Genomic DNA, 20421 nt, shown 5'->3' with positions numbered 1-20421 from the left:
TTCACTCCCTTGCACAGAAGGAATGTCTTTAGCTGGAACTTGAAAGATAGCCAGGATAACAAAAAAGAGTGATATCTGGTATAGCTTTATTGATTCTGCTCATGGTTTGTGGCCTGGGAGCTGCTCTGGAAGCACAGGGCTTCCCTAGATTGTGCCAGCGTCTTCTGATATTGGGATGAGGCAAGGTTCGCTGGTCTCCCTTCTTCACACTCACTCCCCTCCCGTGGCACCCATCTTTGGCTCCTGTGGTGATTTACCTCCTGCTGTGTCTGCCCTCCAGCAAGGCCCCAATGCATGGAGCGGTGGAGTTGTGGAGGAGGAGGAGGATGAGCTGCAAAGTGGAGTCATGGCAGGTCGTGAGGGCCCCATGCAGCTGGGGAATCCACTGGATGAGCCACAAGAAGTATGTGTGCGTGTGTGTGTGTGCGTGTGTGTGTGTGTGTGTGTGTGTGTGTGCGTGTGCGTGTGCACGAGCACGAGCATGCATTCGGACACGCGCAGACATGCCATCCCTGAAGCTGCTGCCCAGACCTCTGAGCTATCGTGTGGCTTTGATTTGTGGTCAACGCTGGAGCCGTGGCATTCGAGCCTTACCTCCACTCCCACGTGTGACTCTGGAAATTCTCAGCAGGCCCTACCACTAGGTTCCACTGCCTTATGCTACTATGTTATCTTTGATGAATCTCCTATGTCTTCGAGGTCACTCACGATGAGGATGTCTTCCCTTTATAAACAGAGAAAAGAACCGCATCTTTAGGGCAGTGGAATAGCATATTCAGAGAAATGGTAGAGACCCTCATTACAATGTCCCTTTCCGAGTGGATGGGGGGGACATGATTCTATCCAATCGAATCTATCATATAAGTTTAAAAGTATAGTACAAAACGGATTAGAAGTTGGGAAAGACAACTCACACCTGTTATCCCAGCATTCAGGAGAATCGGGAGAATCAGGAATGTAAAGCCTTGTTGGAAGGCAGAGCAAGTTCCAGGCCAGGCATGAGACTTTGTACACACACACACACACACACACACACACACACACACACACACACACACACACACACACACAGTGGGGGGTTGTTAAGCAGGATACTCAAAGAATGCTTCTACAAGTGATGCTGATGTTGTATGCCCTTGAGTGAGCAGGGCCTCTCAGATGGACCTGCAGAGATTGCATCTCCATGCCCAGTGCCAGCTAGCATGCCTTCAGACACAAGGTTGGGCCGAGGTGCAAGCAAGCAGGAGGAAAACATTCAGAGTGCAGTGAGCTCCCAGCTTCCTGCAACCTGGGACATTGGACTGTGCTTCTGATCCCCACTTAACAAACTACAGTGGAACCTGAAGTCTGGCTGGCCCTCTCCCTCTGGTGTTTCCTGGGGCAGAGCAGAGCAGAGCAAGCCAGGCTGTTCCACTCTGGCTCAGCCTGTCTCCTGCATGTAGCTCAGGGCTGCACTGCTTACAGCAGGATGAAGGATAAAGTTGTTTCCAATGAAGAGAATGACAACCAAGGATGAGTTATAACAGAAACGCTGCTGCTTCTCACAGCAGACAAGCTCCTCTTCCTTTCCCCCAGCCCCTCGTCCTCCACGACGACCCCATCCTTCTATGTACCACATTAAATACATCGCAGGCCAATAAGTACAAAATAGTTAGAAGAAATTAGGAGCTATTAGGTATGCGGCTAGTGGGAAATTTTTAACCTGAGACATCCATCTTGTGTCTATATTGAATCCATCCTTCTCTCTTCCACACACCACACCCTCTCAGGGCTCCAGAGCTGCCCTGCAGGTGTGTGCAGGAGGAGACAACTGTAATAGCAGCATCCACTGTTTGGCCTTCCCCCTTTCTGTGCTCTTTCAGGAAAGTCATAGGCTGCTTGCGTTGAGGGAACAGAGCTAGCAAGGTGACTGTGCATTGCTGGTGTTGACATGGTGATTGAAAGCCGGCCCTCTGTCTGGAGGGCTCACACCCTTGCTTGACGCCTGTCCTTGTCCTTTGGTCATCTATCTCAGGTGGGTCAGTGAATGGAAGAGGAGGATGCTTTATGCTTTCCATGGTTGGTGCTGCTCAGGATCTCCCAGTCCTGGGTGCTTTCAAGAACCATGTCTGAGGCTGAGCTGTGCAGGGGGAACTCCGGCTCTATGCTGGTGAAACCCAGGGCAGCAGCACATCACAGAGCTCTGGCCCAGGCTGGGCTCAAGTTCATTCTTCCAGCTGGATAGCCAGACGAGGAAACCAGCAAGCGAGCATGGACCTTCCCGAAAGCCAGTGGCGCGCTTGGACACCGTTAGCACACAGGTGAAGAGAGGAGTCTGGGAGTGGGTTGAGATATGAAGAGCAACAGGAAGACAGCAGCACGGAGTCTGGGAAGACAATCCTGTGGCTCCAGAGAGAAAATGCGGTTCACCGGGAAACCTTGAGGACCAAGAGTCCTGGGACCGTGTAGCTACTGTGGAAGATGAGAGAAGGGGCAAAGTCAGGGCTGGGACTATGAGGTTTTTGGAAAACAGTGTGTATGGTATGACGTGTGAGCTTCGGTAGAAGCTGGGACAGTAAATACCATAAGGTCTGAGGATGGCATTACCACATGACTCTAAAGCACATGGGAGTGAGATCAGTCTGAGTAGACGTGGAGTTGCTAGTGCCCGGTAATCACTGTAGACAAGGTGAGAGACCTGGCTGCCAGTGAGACGGGAGATGGTTCAGGGAGGCATTTCAGGAAGGAGACAGAGGAAGGTGTGCCCACGAGGGAGCTGAGAGTCTTCATGAAGAAGAAGACTGAAATGGGTTGGTGAACATCGTGGCAGGAAGTGACCAGATGGTGGCTGCCTGGAGAAGAACATCAAGGGGAATCCACCCGGAGGCCAGCAGGGCCCTGGCCCCTGAGAAGGGCCCATGAGGAATGGGAGGATGGCCAGCAAAGTTACTGGGCCTCCTGGGAGAGACTTCACCCCTGCCTGGTATGTGTGCTCCACAGCTAGCTGAGCTGCTGACAGTGGAGAGAGGGTGACCAGGGGAAGACCGTGCTTGGCTCAAGAGGTTTGATGGTTTTAACAGGGACAGTTCTGTGTTTTGTTTTGATTTGGGTTTTCCATGCCTGGGATTGAACCCATGGCCTTGTGTTTGTCAGCACGTAACTTTACCACTTGGACCAAATTTGCTGAGCTCACGGCAAACTTGCAATCCTCCTGCCTGTGCCTTCTAAGCAGCTGCAATTACAGACATGCACAGCAGCTCTTGGGTAAAGTGATCATATCACGGATATTTCACAAGTGTGGCCTATGCATTTATATCATCTTTAGAAATTCAAACCCATGCACCTGTCCACATGTATTTAAGGCCCTCAGGGTTTGTCCAGCCCACATAGGGGATGGAGAGATGACCCACGAAGGCTCTCTGTTGGAACCCCACTGCTTTACCTTTGTCATCCTCCCATCACTTGTGAAGTTGAACTAATGCTAAGAACCTTAACAACAAGAACGTATATTCCAGTGAAGTTTACATTAAGGGAACTTGTTTTTCCACCAATTGTCATAAATTAATTCTACAGTTCAGCACAGGATAGCCTGTTTCAGGAAGGATCATTCTGAGATGCTGACTCACACTTTTATGCAGTGCTTTTGGTTCTGAGCTACAGGCTAGTCACACTTACCTCCTTTCTGTCAGCAGATCCTCTACTGCCTGACCCACTGCCCCAACCTTCTTCTGTTTCTGTTAATTTGATGTTGTGGTTTCACAGTTTTGCTCTGGCTGGTCTCAAATCAGGATCCTCCAACCTACATCCCCCTAAGTAGCTGGAATTCCCACACTCCACTTATTCATGGAAATGGACTCTCGTTCACTTTTCCCCTGGGCTAGTCTTGGATTTCCATCCTCCTTCCTGTGGGTTCTGACCTGACTGAGGTGACCAATGTGTGCTACCACGATTGGCTTTCTTGACTGACTTTCTTGCTAACTTGGCCCAGTCTGGCTTCAACACACAATCCTACTCATTTCTGCTTCCCAAATAACTAGGATTACAGGTGGAGGCCATAGTACCCAACCCCGTGTGTTTCTTTCTGAGAGAAGGTGTTCTGCGATGGCAGATACCGTTTTAATGGTTTTTAAGCTGTGGAATTTCAAACTGACTTAAGTATTTGGGACCCAACTGAAGGGTCATGATGGAAAGATCAAGTACTTTATGCTCTTCACAGATGGCTGTGGTTAAAAACAGCTTATAAGACGCTGCCCTGTAGTTTAAAACATGACAATAAAAACTAAATGAGAATCAAGGATGTGTATTAACTCATGCGCTTACTTTTGGTGTTTCCTAGAGTAAGGGAGAGCCGAGGGAAGATAATTAAAGGCAAAGAGCTTAAGGGTCTTTGGAATAAGAGAAAATGAAGAGGCTTGAATTATTTATTATCCTAAAATGAGGAATGTCAAGGAGAGACAAATACAAATTAGTGACTTGCGATTTGAAATCAATTGACTGATCTTCTCAGACCCCGGGCTGCAGAAAGAGGGAGACAGACTTGGAAATGACCTGATAACAAGCTGGGTTTCGTGCCAGAAAGGCCCCACAGTGCCATGTATTTTGAAGATGTAAAAGTCACAGCTATGCAGTACCGAGAGAAGAAAAGTCAACAGAGACATTGTTTCTAGAGTACTATTTATTTGCTCTGTGAGACGTCATCTAGTAGGTAAAACTTTGGCTGGATTAAGGGAGCCCATTTCAAAGGCTCTCATGAGCTGATCAGGGCAGCTCAAAGGCTTTTCTGTTCCTCAGGAATTGTGCATGGGTTTTCACTCCCCCCTGTTCATCTCCCAGTGAGCCATGAGGGGTTGAGCCTGCCCCACAATCATTCAAGGAGCCTGCACTGCTCCTTATGGGGCCCTGAGACAAATTGCAGGTGTCTCAGCCATGTTCAAATTCGGTTCCTTCCTGGCAAATTATGAATCTCCTTCAGGGCTTGGTACTCGACACTGCCTTTGAAAAAGACAGGGTCATGGTAATACCACCTCCGTCCACTGGGTGGTCCCTGAGAAGCCGGTGGACCTGATCTCTCTGCCCTCCCCATTCTCCCCAACATGCACAGAGCCTCACCCTTACTGTTGGAAGGACAGGATTCTGGGGTCCTGAGCCCAGCAGTGCTAAGACAGAGCAGTCCTCGGTGACACTGGCCTCCTCCAGCCTCTGATGCCCACGTGTCTGTGTTTCATCCTCTCCTGGTTCTATCCCGCAGTGGGGTTTTAAACGCTTCAAGTATACATGTGTTTATCATCTGTTTATTCATTCATTGCCCCGTCTATTTATCCATGTATCTGTCTTCTATCATCTACTCATTCATCTACCCATCTCACCCATCCATTCATGTGTCTCATGGAACTGTGCACTGAAATGCCAAATGACTACTAACACGATTGCAAAGCTTTTTTTCTTTAAGCTATTAGTATGGTGCTCTTTAATAGAAGGCTCATTGCCTATTTTGTTTTGAATTGTTTTATAAAAAGGACTTCTTAATAAAGTTAGTGAACAAAACTTCCTTTTGGTAGGCAACATCTTCCACTTTTTATTACATTCTTTTAATTCTACCTTCCTCTATGGATTTGCGTATAAATGACAGTGGAGACTGTGTCTATTGTTGTCATGGAAACAGAAATCTGTGCTTAATATACAGATGAACTTGCCAGAAAACACCTGATTTAAAAACTGGAATGGAGTTCAGTTTCGCAAGACTGTTGTTAGGATGCTTGGCTCATGGTTGGATTTGGGGCGGGAAGAAAGGGGTTTGCACTTGGACCTCTGGCTTAGGAGGTTAGTGTGACACGGCTGTACACATCTCCCACCCTCCTTTCCAGCTTAGATGGAGTAGTAGGTTAGATGATCAATGGAGTAATACTGCTGGCAGGTTTTTTACTGCTGGTTTTCTGCTAATTTAGGAGTTTCCTAAGTGTTGTTCCAGCCTATACCCCTGAAGTAAAAGGCAGAAGTATTTCATTTACAGCTCATCAGGCGGCGGCCATCGAGGGGTTCTCTGAGTGTACTTCATTCATTCTTAATGAAATGAAGGTTTCAAGGAGGAATCAGTCACAAGCAGCATGTGTTAACTGATCTACTATCTGAAATACGCCTTGTTCATCTGGAGAGCCTCCAGCCACTGGAAGAACCTGGCGTGTGGCTGCTGGGGAGAGCTGCTCCAGGCGAGACTGGAGGCCACACGCTTGTCTGTTAAATACTTTCTCTGGCAGATTTAGTAAGCTGAATCTCTTCTCCGCTATGCCAACCAGAGGTGAAGGCTGGAGATGTGCGCTTCATATGGAGATGTGTGCTCTGAGCAGATGATTCTGCTCATCATCAAACATGGGTACTTGAAGCAGAGGGCGCAAATGTTTTTGGTTGAGTGTGAATGCATCAATAACAGCCTGGGCTACAGCTTGTCGGGATCATGACCATGAACTTGTTGGAAAACAAGTCATAGCCCTCATCTAGTGGATACCTGATTAGAGACCCTTTGTTGACAGTTTGCTTACATTTTGTCATTAGATCTTCCCTGTGAGGTTTACACAAGACACAAAGGAAAAGAAACCAATCCCACTGGGGCCGGGAGTTTGGTCTAATGGTGGAGCGCTTACCTAACATGCATGAAGACCCAGGTTCGATTCCTCAGTATCATATACACAGAAAAAACCAGAAGTGGTGTTGTGGTTCAAGTGGTAGAGCTCTAGCCTTGAGAAAACCCAAAGACAGTGCTCAGGCTCTGAGTTCAAGAGAGGATTGGCAAAAAATAATAATCCCTTGGAATAAAGTCGAACCAACCGGGAAGAAGCTAAGGGCATATCTAAAGCCACGTGACTGAGGCCTGGAGCTGGGACTGCAGATAGCAGGCTGAGATGGAGTGGGAATGACTCTGTTTAGCTGGTACTCTGTGTGTCAGGGCGACGACAACACACACTGGACCTGGAGGCACAGGACACTGAGTTCACACTCGATTCCCACAGGCAACCATGGGTACAGATTCACATCATAGCCATTGGGGAGATAAACCAGGATGCCCACCAATATGACAGTCTTCAGTTTTCTAGCTATCCGAAAACAAATCCTAGAGAGAATGAAAGTTACATCCAATGAAAAGCCATTCGTCATAACCAAAAATCGATTAAAGATTTATTGAGACATGTTAAATGTGGGAAAGCACAAATCGGTGCACAGTAGGACGAGCAGTGTGGTATTTTTGGTCATATGTCATGTGGAAATGGCAGCCTGGTTGGTGCTGGTGGTTCATGCTTACAATTATAACTATTCAGGAGGCTTAGATATAAGGATTGCAATTTGAAGCCAGCCTGGGAAGGAAAGTCCTTGAGACTCTTATCTCCAATTAACCATCAAAAAAAACCCCACAAGTCTTGATACACCACTCACCTTGAGCGACAAATTTCACGGACAGCTTCCAGGCCTCTGGAACTGCACAGATTAAAAGAGAAAGCATTGATCATAATTCAGGTAAGAGATAAAAAACCCACACAGCCTGGACATATGTAATCTTGAAATCTGAAAGATAGCTGAACATCAGTGAAGTAAATATGTGGTGGTTTTTCTTGAGTGGAATTTGGTTCTTTATTTACGTAGTTTATTTCCCTCACCCTTCAGAGAAATGTTTCAATGAAAGCATTGAAGGCATCAGAGACCAAAATCCTTGATTATTTTAGCTCATAACATTTCTATCTCATTCAAATGAAGCTTCCTTCTACTGTTTTCATTTTTCCTGTTAAGATGTATAGCATATTGCATCCTGATTACAACCATGCTAAAATTCAGCATTTTCTAAAGACTTCAGTGATTAGAGAGGTTTTTTAAAGGCTCTGGGGGAGTGTGCTGAAATTGATTGTACTCTTGCTATAAAAACTTAAATTGATCCTTTGTTTCACTGCCATTGTAATCTGCAACTAAAAAGAAATCTCTTTGGAATCTTGTTATAGCAACGGATTCCAAGAATAAAGTTGCTGCTCAAGGAGCTGTGGGTAGCAGCTGTGGTTTCTCTGTGTGTGTGTGCGTGTGCAATGCACGTGTGTACACCTGCTGGGTTTCAATCGAGAAGCTTGCTCTCAGGCTTGCAGAATTTCAAGCAAACGTCTGTGAGGAGTGGAGTACATGAGGTGGCTGCTGCCATATTTTTTGTAAGTTTCTTAAGCTGCAGGTGTGTTTTAAGCCCCTATGACACAAGCACTGGTGCCTCTATTATATCGGAAACACAGCATGATTGTTTATCCGTCCTTGGGAAGGTAAAAGAAATCCCAGAAATGGAGGGACAAATGAACCAATGCAGCAGTGGTGCACATGGGGCATTATGTTGAGAATGAACTGCACAGCTTGTGAGTGGAGATGGGAGGAAAACTGGAAGAGAGCAAGGGAAGGGGTGACGCTGTCCAAACCAAAAGGGACTTTTAACTTGACTTACGTAGTTGTAACCCCTCTGTACATTGCCTCTATAACAACAATATTAGATGTTTAAAGTATGGCCTGAAATCTACCACTGAAACCACTTTGCAGTATAAGGCTCATGAATAGTAACTATAAACTCTTATGAAAGACATCCCAGACAATTCTCACCTTGGCAACCTGAAACTTTCTAGTGAATGCGACCTCCTTTTCCCTTCCTTACTTGCAAACCACAATTCTACTGTCTAAGAGTTCAGCTAATTCATTAAGGAGAAGTTAAATATTACTGAATTTAATTTTTACTGACACGTCATTTCGGTGGTGGTGGTTGTAGTCCTGAGGCTTGAACTCAGGGCCTGAGCGCTGTCCCTGAGCTCATTTGCTCAAGGCTATTGCTCTACTGCTTTGAGCCACAGCTCCAATTCTAGTTCTCTGATGGTTAATTGGAGATAAGATTCTTACAGACTCCCTCAAGGGCTGGCTTCCAATGTGGATCCTCAAATATCAGCCTCTTCAGTAGCTAAGATTATAGGCATGAGCCATCGTCAGTGCCTGGCTACTGATAGATACATTTTGCCTAACAGTATCTTCCAGGTTAATTCCCTTTTTTAACAACTAAATCCTATGCCACTGTATGTGTATACCTTATTCTGTTCTTCCACTTCCTCTGTGGTCATATCTACTGGCTATTGAATAGTGATACTGTCAGCATGCATGCACTGGTGTGGCGTCCTTTACCCTGTAATTACATAAAATAATTGGTCACAATGTCTGATATTTTTACAGGAAAAAACTTTTAGATAACTCCAGCATAATGTAAAGGTATTATTTGACGGTAGAATGCATCCAAAATGAATGTCTTATACCAATATGAATTTTAAGTTTCACAGTCATGGCTTTTGGTTTTCCCAAATCGTAAGAGTAAAGGTTTGGTCCTCCATTCTGATGGACCCTGGGATTGTTCCATGCATCCTGGATTGTCACCATGCAGTCCTAAGAACTGAATAATCAGTTTTCCCAAGGGATTCTGCTCAGGCACCAAGATCTGGAGGGTCCCAGCATTAATTAGATTGTCCTCTGCTGCCAATGGCACACTTGTTGGCGACCGGAAATCAGGTGCTGCTTTGTGTCTTTATGGTTTTCCAGGGGCCCTTGCTATCCCCCAGGCAATGAGTGACAAGTTGGGGCAGTCACGTAGGACACATCGTCAAAGTCAGTAAGCCAAATGTGAGTCGGTTTCCTAAGCAGGTTTGCCAGCAAAAGACATTCTCCGTGGAGTGCTCGGATCACTCTCCCACAACCATCCTCAGCATGGCTCTTATTACAGCAGCATACAATGGCAGTTGTTTGTCATTATTTCAGAACCACTGTCATCTACTGCGATGGGGTCACTGGAAAGGGAAGATTTTATATACAAATACTTGATGCTCCCAGATGCTTATAAATGCAAATAAACAATGAAGATAAAAGCCCAATGTTACCCTCTCTTTCCCCCTCTCTCCCCTTCTCTCCTCTTCTTTCCCCCTCTCTCCTCCTTTCTTTCCCTCTCTCCCCCTCTTTCCCCCTCTGTCTCCCTCTCCCCCACCTCATGTATTACGCAAATCAAGTGCATGTTGAGTCCTTGATGTTGTGGGTACCTCAGGGAATCATTGTGTCTTGTCTTCTTACTCTTGAGTGTGTATGAACCGTTTTTGACTTTGACATACAAACGTCCCTTCAGGCTTGGACATGATGCAGCTTCTCTCAATTAAGTTTTCTTCACATACAAACCACAGACTGTCTTATTGATGCAGCTGTGTTTGTGGTTAAAAAAAAAAAACAATTTTCAAAGTAGCAAGAGATACAGAAATGGAAAAAGCAACATCATGGCTGCTCCTGGGAAATGAGAAACTGGCCCTTGGCATGGAAGGCAGGCAGGTATGGTACAGAACATGCCACAGTTTGAACATGTATAGTTATGTCAACTTGCTGGGATTCACCTCACAAGTACGTTGGAAAAGCAAGCATTGCTGAGTGTGATGGCACGTACCTGTAATCCCAGCAATGGAGATGCTGACAGAAGACGATCATAAATGTGAAGCCAGCCTGAGCCACGCAGGGAGTCCAGAGCAGCCCGGCTATGTCATGAAACACATTCTGAAAAATAAGTGGATTTCCCTTATTGAGAAAGGACATCTGAAGCTGCACTTCTGAACCAGGTTCTAGAACTTCCATTGCTTTCCTTTAATCTTCTGCCAACAGTAAGATTTTTAATGGTAGTGGTAAATGCAAGTGTTTGTGCAGCATCTTAGGGGTGTCTTGGGTGCTTTTATATGAAATAGTATCTTTTTTTTTTTTTTTTTGCCAGTCCTGGGCTTGAGCTCAGGGCCTGAGCACTGTCCTTGGACTTTCTCAAGGCTAGAGCTCTACCACTTGAGCCTCAGCACCACTTCTGGCTTTTTTTTTTTCTATGTATGTGGTACCGAGGAATCGAACCCGGGTCTTCATGCATGCTAGGCAAGCACTTTAACCACTAGGCCAAACTCCCGGCCCCATGAAATAGTATCTTGAAAGGTAGTATTTCAGAGTGGATAATTGGATGGGTTAGTGGATCATAATGACTGTATCTTTAATACACGGATAATTCAGCGGGTTAATCAGTGTATTAGTACAAAACACTTTATTAAACAACATATCACTAGGTTTGAGAGACCTAAAGACAATCTTGCGTCATGTCCACCTTTCCATGTAACCGTGGTTGCTGCGCTTGGGAATGCGAGTCTTGTAATCAAGAAGAGGGTTGAGCAGTGAGTCGGTGGCTGACTCCGCCGTCGTGTAAGACCCCACAGCCCGGGGATGTTCTCTCCCAGCAGCATTCTCCTCACTGGGCAGGTTGTGTTGTTTTCTTGGTCCATTGCACAGTGGATGGGCAGTGGGTAGACTTGGGGGCCTTGGTGGGGGTGATGGGATGGGGAGGGCGGGCGTGAGCCCTGGCTGGGCGAGTGGCGGCTGGCACAGAGGGCTGTGGCGACAGTGGCGGTCCAGTGACGTTCCCCTGTCCCTTGCCAGGTTGCTTCCGGCTATGTAACGCCTTCCGGTCCCAGGACATGGAAATTGACCAGTGTTTGCTGGAGTCGCTGCCCCTCGGCCAGCGGCAGCGGCTGGTGAGGCGCCTGCGAGGAGAGCAAGTCCAGGCCTACTACGAGCGCGAGGAGGCCTGGCGGCAGCGGGAAGGGCCAGCCTGGAGGAGGCCGAGGCCCGGGAGGAGCCCCCGGGTCCGCTTCCACCCAGCGGACGTGATCCGCGACGCCGTGGTCCACCGCCAGGACAAGGAAGGTACGGCGGCGGGGAGGGGCTGGAGAGGGGCGCGTGGCCTCTGCCTGCACAGGGGTGTTTGGTGACCTCACTGTGGGGGGGGGGGCAGGCCTTGAGGTCAGGGGTCAGGATGTGGCCCAGCCTGCGTGGACTGGGCCAGGCTGGGGTCACCCCTGCAGCCGGTCCTTCTTCTGGGCTAGGATCACGGGAAGACTCTCCTCTGCGCTCCTGGACTGGAGACTGCCGTCTAAAGTGAGCTGGCAGTGAGAGGGGGCGAGTGCAGCTGGGGACAGAGGAGAGCGCCTGGGAATGCTTGTCTGGGGCGGAGGGGAAGTTCAGCCCCAAAGTCCCATGAATGGCTGTTGACTTGAAAATGAACTATAAAGCCCCATGAAATTGGTAAGAAAAAATTGGATGTAAAAACAAATGAGAAGGATCAGAGGTGACTCAGAAGTTTCACAAATGGGTTGGCATTGCTTTTCGGCTCCTTTTGCTTCTTTTTAACTACTTGGTTTTCTAATGTAAGACTTACAGCTTTATCCTAAACCTCCTCCCACAGAAATTATTCCATATTACATTTGAGTACAAATTTGGTAAAATATGGTACAAATTTGGCAAAACAGGCACTCAGTAGTTCTCGCCTAAATGCACACTTGGTGAAGAACTTATTAATGCATATTTGAAGTTTAACAAATACATGAAATATACGCATTTATAGCAGGTGGTTTATCAGTGGGTGTTGCTATAAAGATACAAAACTTAAAACAATTGAATATGACCTTCAGTTCTAAAGAAGCAAATAGTAACTTTGATTCAAACTGCGGGTGACTAGCTATACACTAAGTTTCATTGAGGATGTTGCCTTTTGCGGTTTTGCCTCTGGAGTTATACACAATGAACAGGAAAAAGTGAGAGGTAGTGGTCGATGTTTCCCTGGTTGTAATAATCAATACAAAGAATGGGGACAGAGAGGTTGAGAGAGCCAGAGTACACAGCATGAAAGCATAGACACACGTGCAGTGTCCTGTCCATGCATGCTGTCCACACACTTTATGAAGTCTTTCTTCCACGTCGTCTTGTTGTTCTTCATCACAGCAGTAGCACAAAAGAAGTCCAAGAAGACCCTGGATGACAATGTCCACAAAAAGTCATCCTCCATAACGTTTCACCCTCTTAGTACTGAAATAAACTCTGCATTGCTAATGGAAACAACTGGGCAGGGCCAGAGATCAGCTTTAGCATGCGGTGATGACATGTTCAGTGATTCAACAAAACGGTTTAGATTTCCAACAACTGCTAAAAAGGTTACTATGATAATCCAGAACTAAAATACCTGGCTGTGGAGAGTGTCTTAGCTTGGGTCGTTGCTTATAAAATTAGCATAAGCCATGCGTGGTGGCTCACTCCTGAAATCCTAACTACTCAGAAGACTGAGGTTGTGGTTCAAAGCCAGGTTGGACACTAAAGTTTGTGAGACTCTCACCTCCAATTAACCACTGAAAACTGGAAGTGGCACGGTGGCTCAAGAGGTAGAGCATTAGCCTTGTGCTGAAGATCTCAAGGACAATGCCCAGTCCCAGAGGTAGGCAGGTAGCCTTGAACTGAAGAGCTCAGGGACAGCACCCAGGCCCAGAGTTCAAGCCCCATGATTGACAAAAAAATAACATAGACTGAGAAGATTATACTCGAGCCAGGACATGTAAGATGAAGGGGCCTGGCTCACAGATGAACATCCAGCCACCTCATGACGTGATGCACCGCTCATCACAGAGAAGCCATCTCATGGCGTCATTAGCTCTCCTTTCTCCTGAACCTGCCTGGTTCACTGCAGCAAGGCCTTCCACACGGGAAGCTGGGGAAGAAGCCGAAAGGTCCATTTAGGAGCAGGGCTGCCTGTGGAATAAGAGCTTTCTCCCACTTGTATGGATGAGGAGACTGAGCCTGGGAAGAAGTAATTGTTGCCTGAGGATTAGAAAACACATGTTCATTCACATCACACTATTGCTTGGACTGGCCCTGATAGAAAAATTAGCTCAGCTGTTTGTGCATGTGCTAACGAACATGGTGTATAAAACTGGCTTGCCAGCTTTGATTGGAAATCAGCCCCCTGAGTTCCCATAGGCTGCGGTAAAGGCAAATGAAGGAGTTTTTGTAATTTAAGAGGTTACATTGTTTTCAGAAGACTAGCAATCACTTTAGAGGTGTTGTCACCTCCCTAACACTCATTTTTCTTCCTCCAGAGTGTATCCAGGAAAAGATTTCCCTTTAATCAGGGCAGTGATATTTTCATTTATCATAAGCTACCGAAGCAGTCAAATGTACCTGTTTTTGCACTTGAGAAAATAAATAGCACTGCCAGAGGCGGGGAAATCCTTTCTATCCGTTGTTTCAACATTGAATATTGTGATTTGCATGAGTAATTTTCCTTTACGGTTTCTTTCCAAGCACAGCACTTTTTATTGCCTGACTGTGTATAAAGAATCAAATGTACTTTTCACGTCTGTGATGGTATTTATGCTAACGTTTATAATGTGTTGTTTAAAGGTAATTCAGATTTTTTTTCACTTTAAAAGTACTGCACTTGTTAAAGTTGGAATTTAATGTCTTTGGTGCTTTATTATTGTCTTCTGAGAGTTAGTAATATTTTAGCCTCAGTTTGTCATTTTAATATATGGTACCAATCTACAATGTGTTCAGTGACTCTTTTCTCTCTAAAAGGAAAATCTGTTCTCACTTTTCCTTCAGGGTCGTTAGTTGAAGTCACAGTTATTTCAAGAGACAGAGATGGAGGAACATGGTGAGGAAGCAGATAAAGAGATAGAGAAGAAGCAGATAGAGAAAACTCACATGGCAAGATAAATTCCATGCTAGAGCTTCTATTCTTGCATACCCAGTAGATTTTAGTGATGGCCTTACTGATAACATTTTTTTTGTTCTTGTTGGTGGTGGAAAATAATCGCCAGTGTTTTCCTTGGACATGGTGGGTATTTTTAGCTTATGTTCCACCACTGTGACTTTGGTTATTGTTCTCAGAAGCCACAGGTAGGTGGGACATCCTCCCTACTCTACACAGTGAGGAATTGAGACTAAGAAGGAGGTGGCCTCAGTGTTTGTGCTCAGATCCCATTGTCTCTCTGGCCGACTTGTAGTTCCATGGCTAAGCATCGTACCTCACAGTGGAGACTCCTCCGTTGTCTCTCAGTTTCCTAATTGAGTTCTGTTCCTCATCAAGGAGTCAGCCAAAGCCTCCTGGAAGTCTTTTCCTTCCTGTCCTGTTGCCCCTCCCCCCATTCCAGCCTGTCAGGTTCAAAGCTGAGCATCCTTCTCCATCTCCTCACCACACCCCAATTTTCTCCTTGGTTTTCAACTAACTAATGTCACTTCTGGTCTGCTACAGTATAAATACTGAAATCATTTTGTGCTAATGAGGTATTAACTTGAAGAGGTTTTACCTTCTTTTGAATACTCCGCAGGTATTATCAACTGTTTGTAGAACATCCATTATCTTCCAAAATATATCCAGAATATGTAGCTCTTTACAGTTTATTGGATGAACTGATTATGATAAGCCTATTGCTATTATTGAGAAGGTTTGGTTGGTAAATGACTTCAGTTTCTAGAGTGATTTTTTATTAAAGAATTTATTAACATTGATTTTTACATCCTATATCAAATGACATATTTAACAAACAAGTGTTCAAGAAGAGAATCTCTACATACAATCACTGGCATTTAGAATGTAGAACATAACTGAAATTAGGCTGAGGGCTTATCTGTCATAGATATATACATATTAATCTATGTATTAAAACATTATGTCTATAGAGTCACACATTTTTCTGTCTATGTAGTTGTGTTTATAGTTCCAATACCATGTCCATAGCATTGGGTATGTGAATAATGAGTCCTCATTCTTGTGCTGTTTGGATCTAATAGCCACGCATTAAGGATATCATGCGCCTTTTGTTCCTTTGATCTTGACTTGTCTCACTCAACATGACTCGTTCTTCCCTGCAAATGCCATTATTTTGTTGTTGGGTTTTTTTTTGCCAGTCCTGGGCTTGAGCTCAGGGCCTGAGCACTGTCCTTGGACTTTCTCAAGGCTAGAGCTCTACCACTTGAGCCTCAGTACCATTTCCAACTTTTTTCTATGTATGTGGTACCGAGGAATCAAACCCGGGTCTTCATGCATGCTAGGCAAGCACTCTACCACTAGGCCAAACTCCCGGCCCCAAATGCCATTATTTTATCTTGTCTGTTGGCTATGTAGAATTCCATTATATATATATATATATATATATATATATATATATATCCCACATTTTCTGTGTCCATTCATCTGTAGTAGGGCATCTGGATTGTTTCCATTGCCTGGCTATTGTGAATAGTGCAGAGATGAAGATAGCTGAGCAGGTGTCCTTATCATATCTTGGGTCATAATGCTCAGGATAGATGCCCAGGAGTGGTATGGCGGGATCGTAGGGAAGGTCAATTTTCAGTTCTTTAAGAAATCTCCACAGGGAAGGTCAATTTTCAGTTCTTTAAGAAACCTCCACACTGCTTTCCAGAATGGCTGAACTAGCTTACAACCCCAACCCCGCCAGCATCTGCCCTTGTCTGAGTTCAAAATCTTGTCTAGAGTGATTTTTGAGCCTTTTGGTAGCGGGATTCATGTGGAATGAAAGGCATCCTTGTGAGATACACACACACACACACACACACACACACACACACACACACGTATGTATGTACGTATATACACATACATGCGTGTACAGTGGGGTCCCTGTGGAGGGGCTTACTAGAAGCAGTGAAGAAGGTCGTCTTTAGGAAGGCGGGCTGCTAGGCTGGTACTGTTTTCACAGCATGGGGAAGGTTTAGGCTAGATGAAGCTCCTTTCTCTCTCCTTGACCTGCCTCTCCATGCTGCACTATGGGCAGTTAAAGTATGGCAGTGGGTAAGCGGACTAAAGCTGGCCCGGACAGAAATCCACAGCCAGGCACTGCCACCACAATGGTGTCCAGACCCACTGAGAAGGTCACCATGGGTAGAGACATGTGAGATCGGGGAAAGTCATTGTGATGGATGGGCTAGGTGCTTGTCTTTCCTCCAGTGCAGTCCGGGAAGATGGAGCTAGGGAGGGGCTTTGCTGAGACCTGCACAGAGAACAACGGGATGACTTCTGGATGATGGAGGCCCTGGAGAACGTCTGTGTTCGGTTCAGAAAGCGGAATGTGTAAATATGTACAGCTCACAGCCTTGCTGAAGGCAGCCATTCTGGGCGGGGTCTCATAGACTGTTCACTGGACTCGGATGCTTCCATTAATTAATTGAAGCCACCTAATTATCAAATACAAAATCATGAGATGCTGGAAAGTAAGTGCATTGAAACGCCTAACAAATCTCTGTGAAGTTAATGCCCCAATACCAAGTTCACATTCCTGAGAGAGATTCATTATTTCCATGGTCTGCAAGGTAGTCACAAGGTTACCGGGAATCATGCGAATAATTGAAAGAAATATGCTGCATCAGCATTTATAACTGGGTTGGAAAGATGCTCTGCCCGTGGAAAAAAAAATGGTCCCACACAGGTCAATCCGCTGTAGTGAGGAAGCCGTGAGATGAGTCTCCAGGCGTGCCATCTTGGAAATGGCTAATGTGCTGTGAAGAGGCAAAAGGGCCACAGCATGGCAGCCACACAGGAAGAGCACAGCTTCCATCTGGGAGCATGGCAGCTGCCGTTCAAGGCCTTAGTGTTGGGCGCTGAGTTTGTTGTTTGTGGAGAGATCGATTCCCACAGGTTCGGTGCTGTGTTTTGCTGGCCAAGAGTAGCAGTATGTGCCTTCTCTTCCTCCCTGCAGATAGCGTGTGAAGCTGTACTGGTTCCAATGAAGCCAGGGTACTAGGTCGATGTTACCTGCCAAGGCTTTTCCAGGAATCACAGTCTGTTCAACGCTAGCTACCATTAGATCTCAGCTATGACTTGGATGGTTTAGAGATACAATTAGAGCAATCAGGAAAAGCTAAGGAGCTTGGCTGCTGTCTGATTTCACTGTAACGCCCGAAAGGTCTGCATAGACAAGGATAAAGAATAGCTCTAGGAATGAATTACCCGGGCAGTCATGTTGTAAATTACTATGAATTTAGGTTATAAAGCCTGAAAAATCAATGCAGCTCCCTGAGGAAATGAGAAGAAAGAAGAATTGGTTGGTAACTTTGAAAATGGATCAAAGGGAGAAGATTCAAATTATTAAGGAATGCTGACCCATTTGCACTGATTCCTTTCTGCTCAGACACAGTGACCATAATCCACTTAAACTCCTTTGGTGTATGGCTTCATTTAATCCCATTAATCATCCTATCCAGCAGAGCTGTGTCCCCCAAATTCATGACCATCTATCAACGAGTGAATGTGAGCTTGTTTGGAAACTAGAGTACATGTAGCATAATGGGCTCGGAAGGGATGCTCTTAGGGTGGTCTTGATGTCCTTAGAGTCCTCAGGGGAGCTGAGGAAGACCCAGAAGTGGCTTCCTGTCATGAATCCGAGGCCTGGCTCCCTCTCCAGCACAGGCTTATGATTGCCAGAAAGAATAGTTGCCTAGTATTTTCTGTTCCGCATGCTGAGGTAGTTTGTTATAGCAGGCTTAGGAATCTGCTTACCTGTACTGGAAGGCTGCAGTTGAAGGGAGATCAGTGAGTCACTCACGGTTGGAGTGATCATCCAGGCAAGGCTGGATGCAGCCCTGTCTCTGCGGATTCGGTGTCTATGGTATACTGGCTAGAAGGAGGTACAGAGCTTCTCACAGCTTCCCTGAACACAAATGCACAGGAATCTGCTTCTGGTTCACTCTTAGCACTCTATGAGTCAGAAGTTTTGGGCCAGCTTTGGCCACTCTGCTGTCACCACGATCCTGGACATAAGGCCACTTAGAAAGCATGGCAGAAAGCAGAGAGCTCTGAATATCCATCCCCAGTGCTCATTCTCTCTGGTCTTTGGGACTGCTAACGCTGAGTTGCATCTGCTCCAAGTGTTTTGGAAGACATCTGCGCACCTGGCAATTTCCACTCTCACATTTTGCCTGCGGCTTGTGAAGCCAAGGAAAGGGCATCGTGTTGGGGGGAGTCCATCGGTCATGAAGGGGGGTTTCCTCTGCTTCCAGCATTCAAAGGCTGCTCGCCTCAGTCAGAACCTAGATCCACTTCCTTCTCCTTCCCCCCCATCTCCCCTTGCTCCAGGGTCCCGGCACCTCTCCTCCCTCCACTCCAGCATGGTACGTAAGGTCTCCCCTTCTACTGCACTGCACACTGAGAAACTTCATGGCATTGTCACTCTGCCCGTGGCAGTGTGGAATCCAGAGCCGTGCTTCCTGGAGCCAGGAGTCCTCATTGTCTTCATTAACTCAGCAAGAGCAGTTCACTTTGCCCCCACTCTGGGTGGTGTGGGGGAGAGACAAGATGAGATGAGGGCCTAGGCGCTCTCATCCACGTGGCCAGCAGGTCCAGGGAAGGGGGCTGTGCTCCACTCTCTTTGCCCCTTCTGGGCAGACCCTGTGCTCCATGAGCCCTGACCCCATCCCTCTCCCCTGACCCCATCCCTCTCCCGCACAGCCGCTGGAGGCCTCAAGCAGCCCTGTTTCCTCCACTGCCAGGACCACAGTGGCTTTACCCATGTTCCTGCTTCCCTCTGGAACCTATGCTGTGCAGACAGAAAGACAGCCACGGCTCCTTCCTCAGCAGCCTATGTAGAAAGCATTCACAGGGTCCCAGCCATGCCTGCGCCACTTCTAGCTGCACAGCACAGGGAGATTCCAGGCTGTCACAGGTTTCCTAACGTTACCCTCCATAGTCCTAGCATAGACACGGTATGGCTCAGTGGGGACTGGAACCAGGAGAAGATAAACGCAAAGCACCTCCTCCAAGAAGCCCTTCTGGTTTCCTCCTGCTGGTTCCTTCCATGTGGATTTCCTCAGCTGGGAGAGTATATCTCCTTCGTGTTTGTTTCTTGGATCTGGGACTGACTTCTTTATATTCACCTCTCAGCATCAATCTTTCTGAAGACACCTTAGCCTCCTGAAGCAACTTGGTTATTCAGTAACACTCTGAATTGTTCTCCATCCCAGGCTCCTGTTCTTAGAGCACTGGCCCAAAGCACAGGAAATGCTAGCGATGTGTTGCTGGGGTGAAATCAGTTTTGAAAAGAAATCTCTTGGGCAGTGTTTGCAAGCAAATCCGTGTCTGATAAATGAGTGGCTTCCTGTTGAATTGGTGCCCAATGTAAGTAGCCACACTCCCAGCAAACCACAGCTGGGTGATTATCTGGGAATCAGTTCTGAGCCAGTTCTGAGCCTGGGGGTGACACAGTTTCACAATGTCTGTTCCCCTCTCAAGGGAGACTAACCAAAAATACAGGGCAGCCCCCTCACTGTAAAGAAAGGAAAAGCAGAAGTGCGATTTTATATTCAATTTTAATTTTCAAATGTTAAGTTTGTAAGTTAGATAGGAGACTCTTTTGTGACTTTCTTTTCCATGAGGGAAATGGGAAGAGCAGTGCCCTGTTAGGAAAATGAAGGAGGAGGAAGTAGGCCAGACTCAAGGACTGTTCATGATAGCAGCCAGGGGCAAACAGTCTTTCTGTGGGATGAAGCTTGTGTGAAGAGCTGAGGCCTGACGCCCTGAGTCCCTGACTCAGAGGAGCAGGTGTACAG

At 46.4% G+C, this 20421-nt stretch overlaps 1 protein-coding gene across 1 annotated transcript in view; it reads left to right on the top strand.

The window, feature by feature from the left end:
- The window catches only part of Myo16 (myosin XVI), a 337213-nt gene that overhangs the window by 69125 nt on the left and 247667 nt on the right, over positions 1 to 20421 (top strand). Inside the window, exon 2 of the mRNA XM_090341887.1 lies at positions 11470 to 11736. Coding sequence (XP_090198013.1) covers positions 11508 to 11736 — 229 coding nt within the window. The 5' untranslated portion in view covers positions 11470 to 11507. The remainder of the gene's footprint in view (positions 1 to 11469; positions 11737 to 20421) is intronic.

The sequence above is a fragment of the Megascapheus bottae genome, chromosome 11 (genome assembly GCF_031878675.1).
Source record: "Megascapheus bottae isolate mThoBot1 chromosome 11, mThoBot2.hap1, whole genome shotgun sequence".
NCBI classification, from domain to species: Eukaryota; Metazoa; Chordata; class Mammalia; order Rodentia; family Geomyidae; genus Megascapheus; species Megascapheus bottae.
Note: the sequence above shows the minus strand (reverse complement) of the source record. Positions and strands in the feature narration are given on the sequence as shown.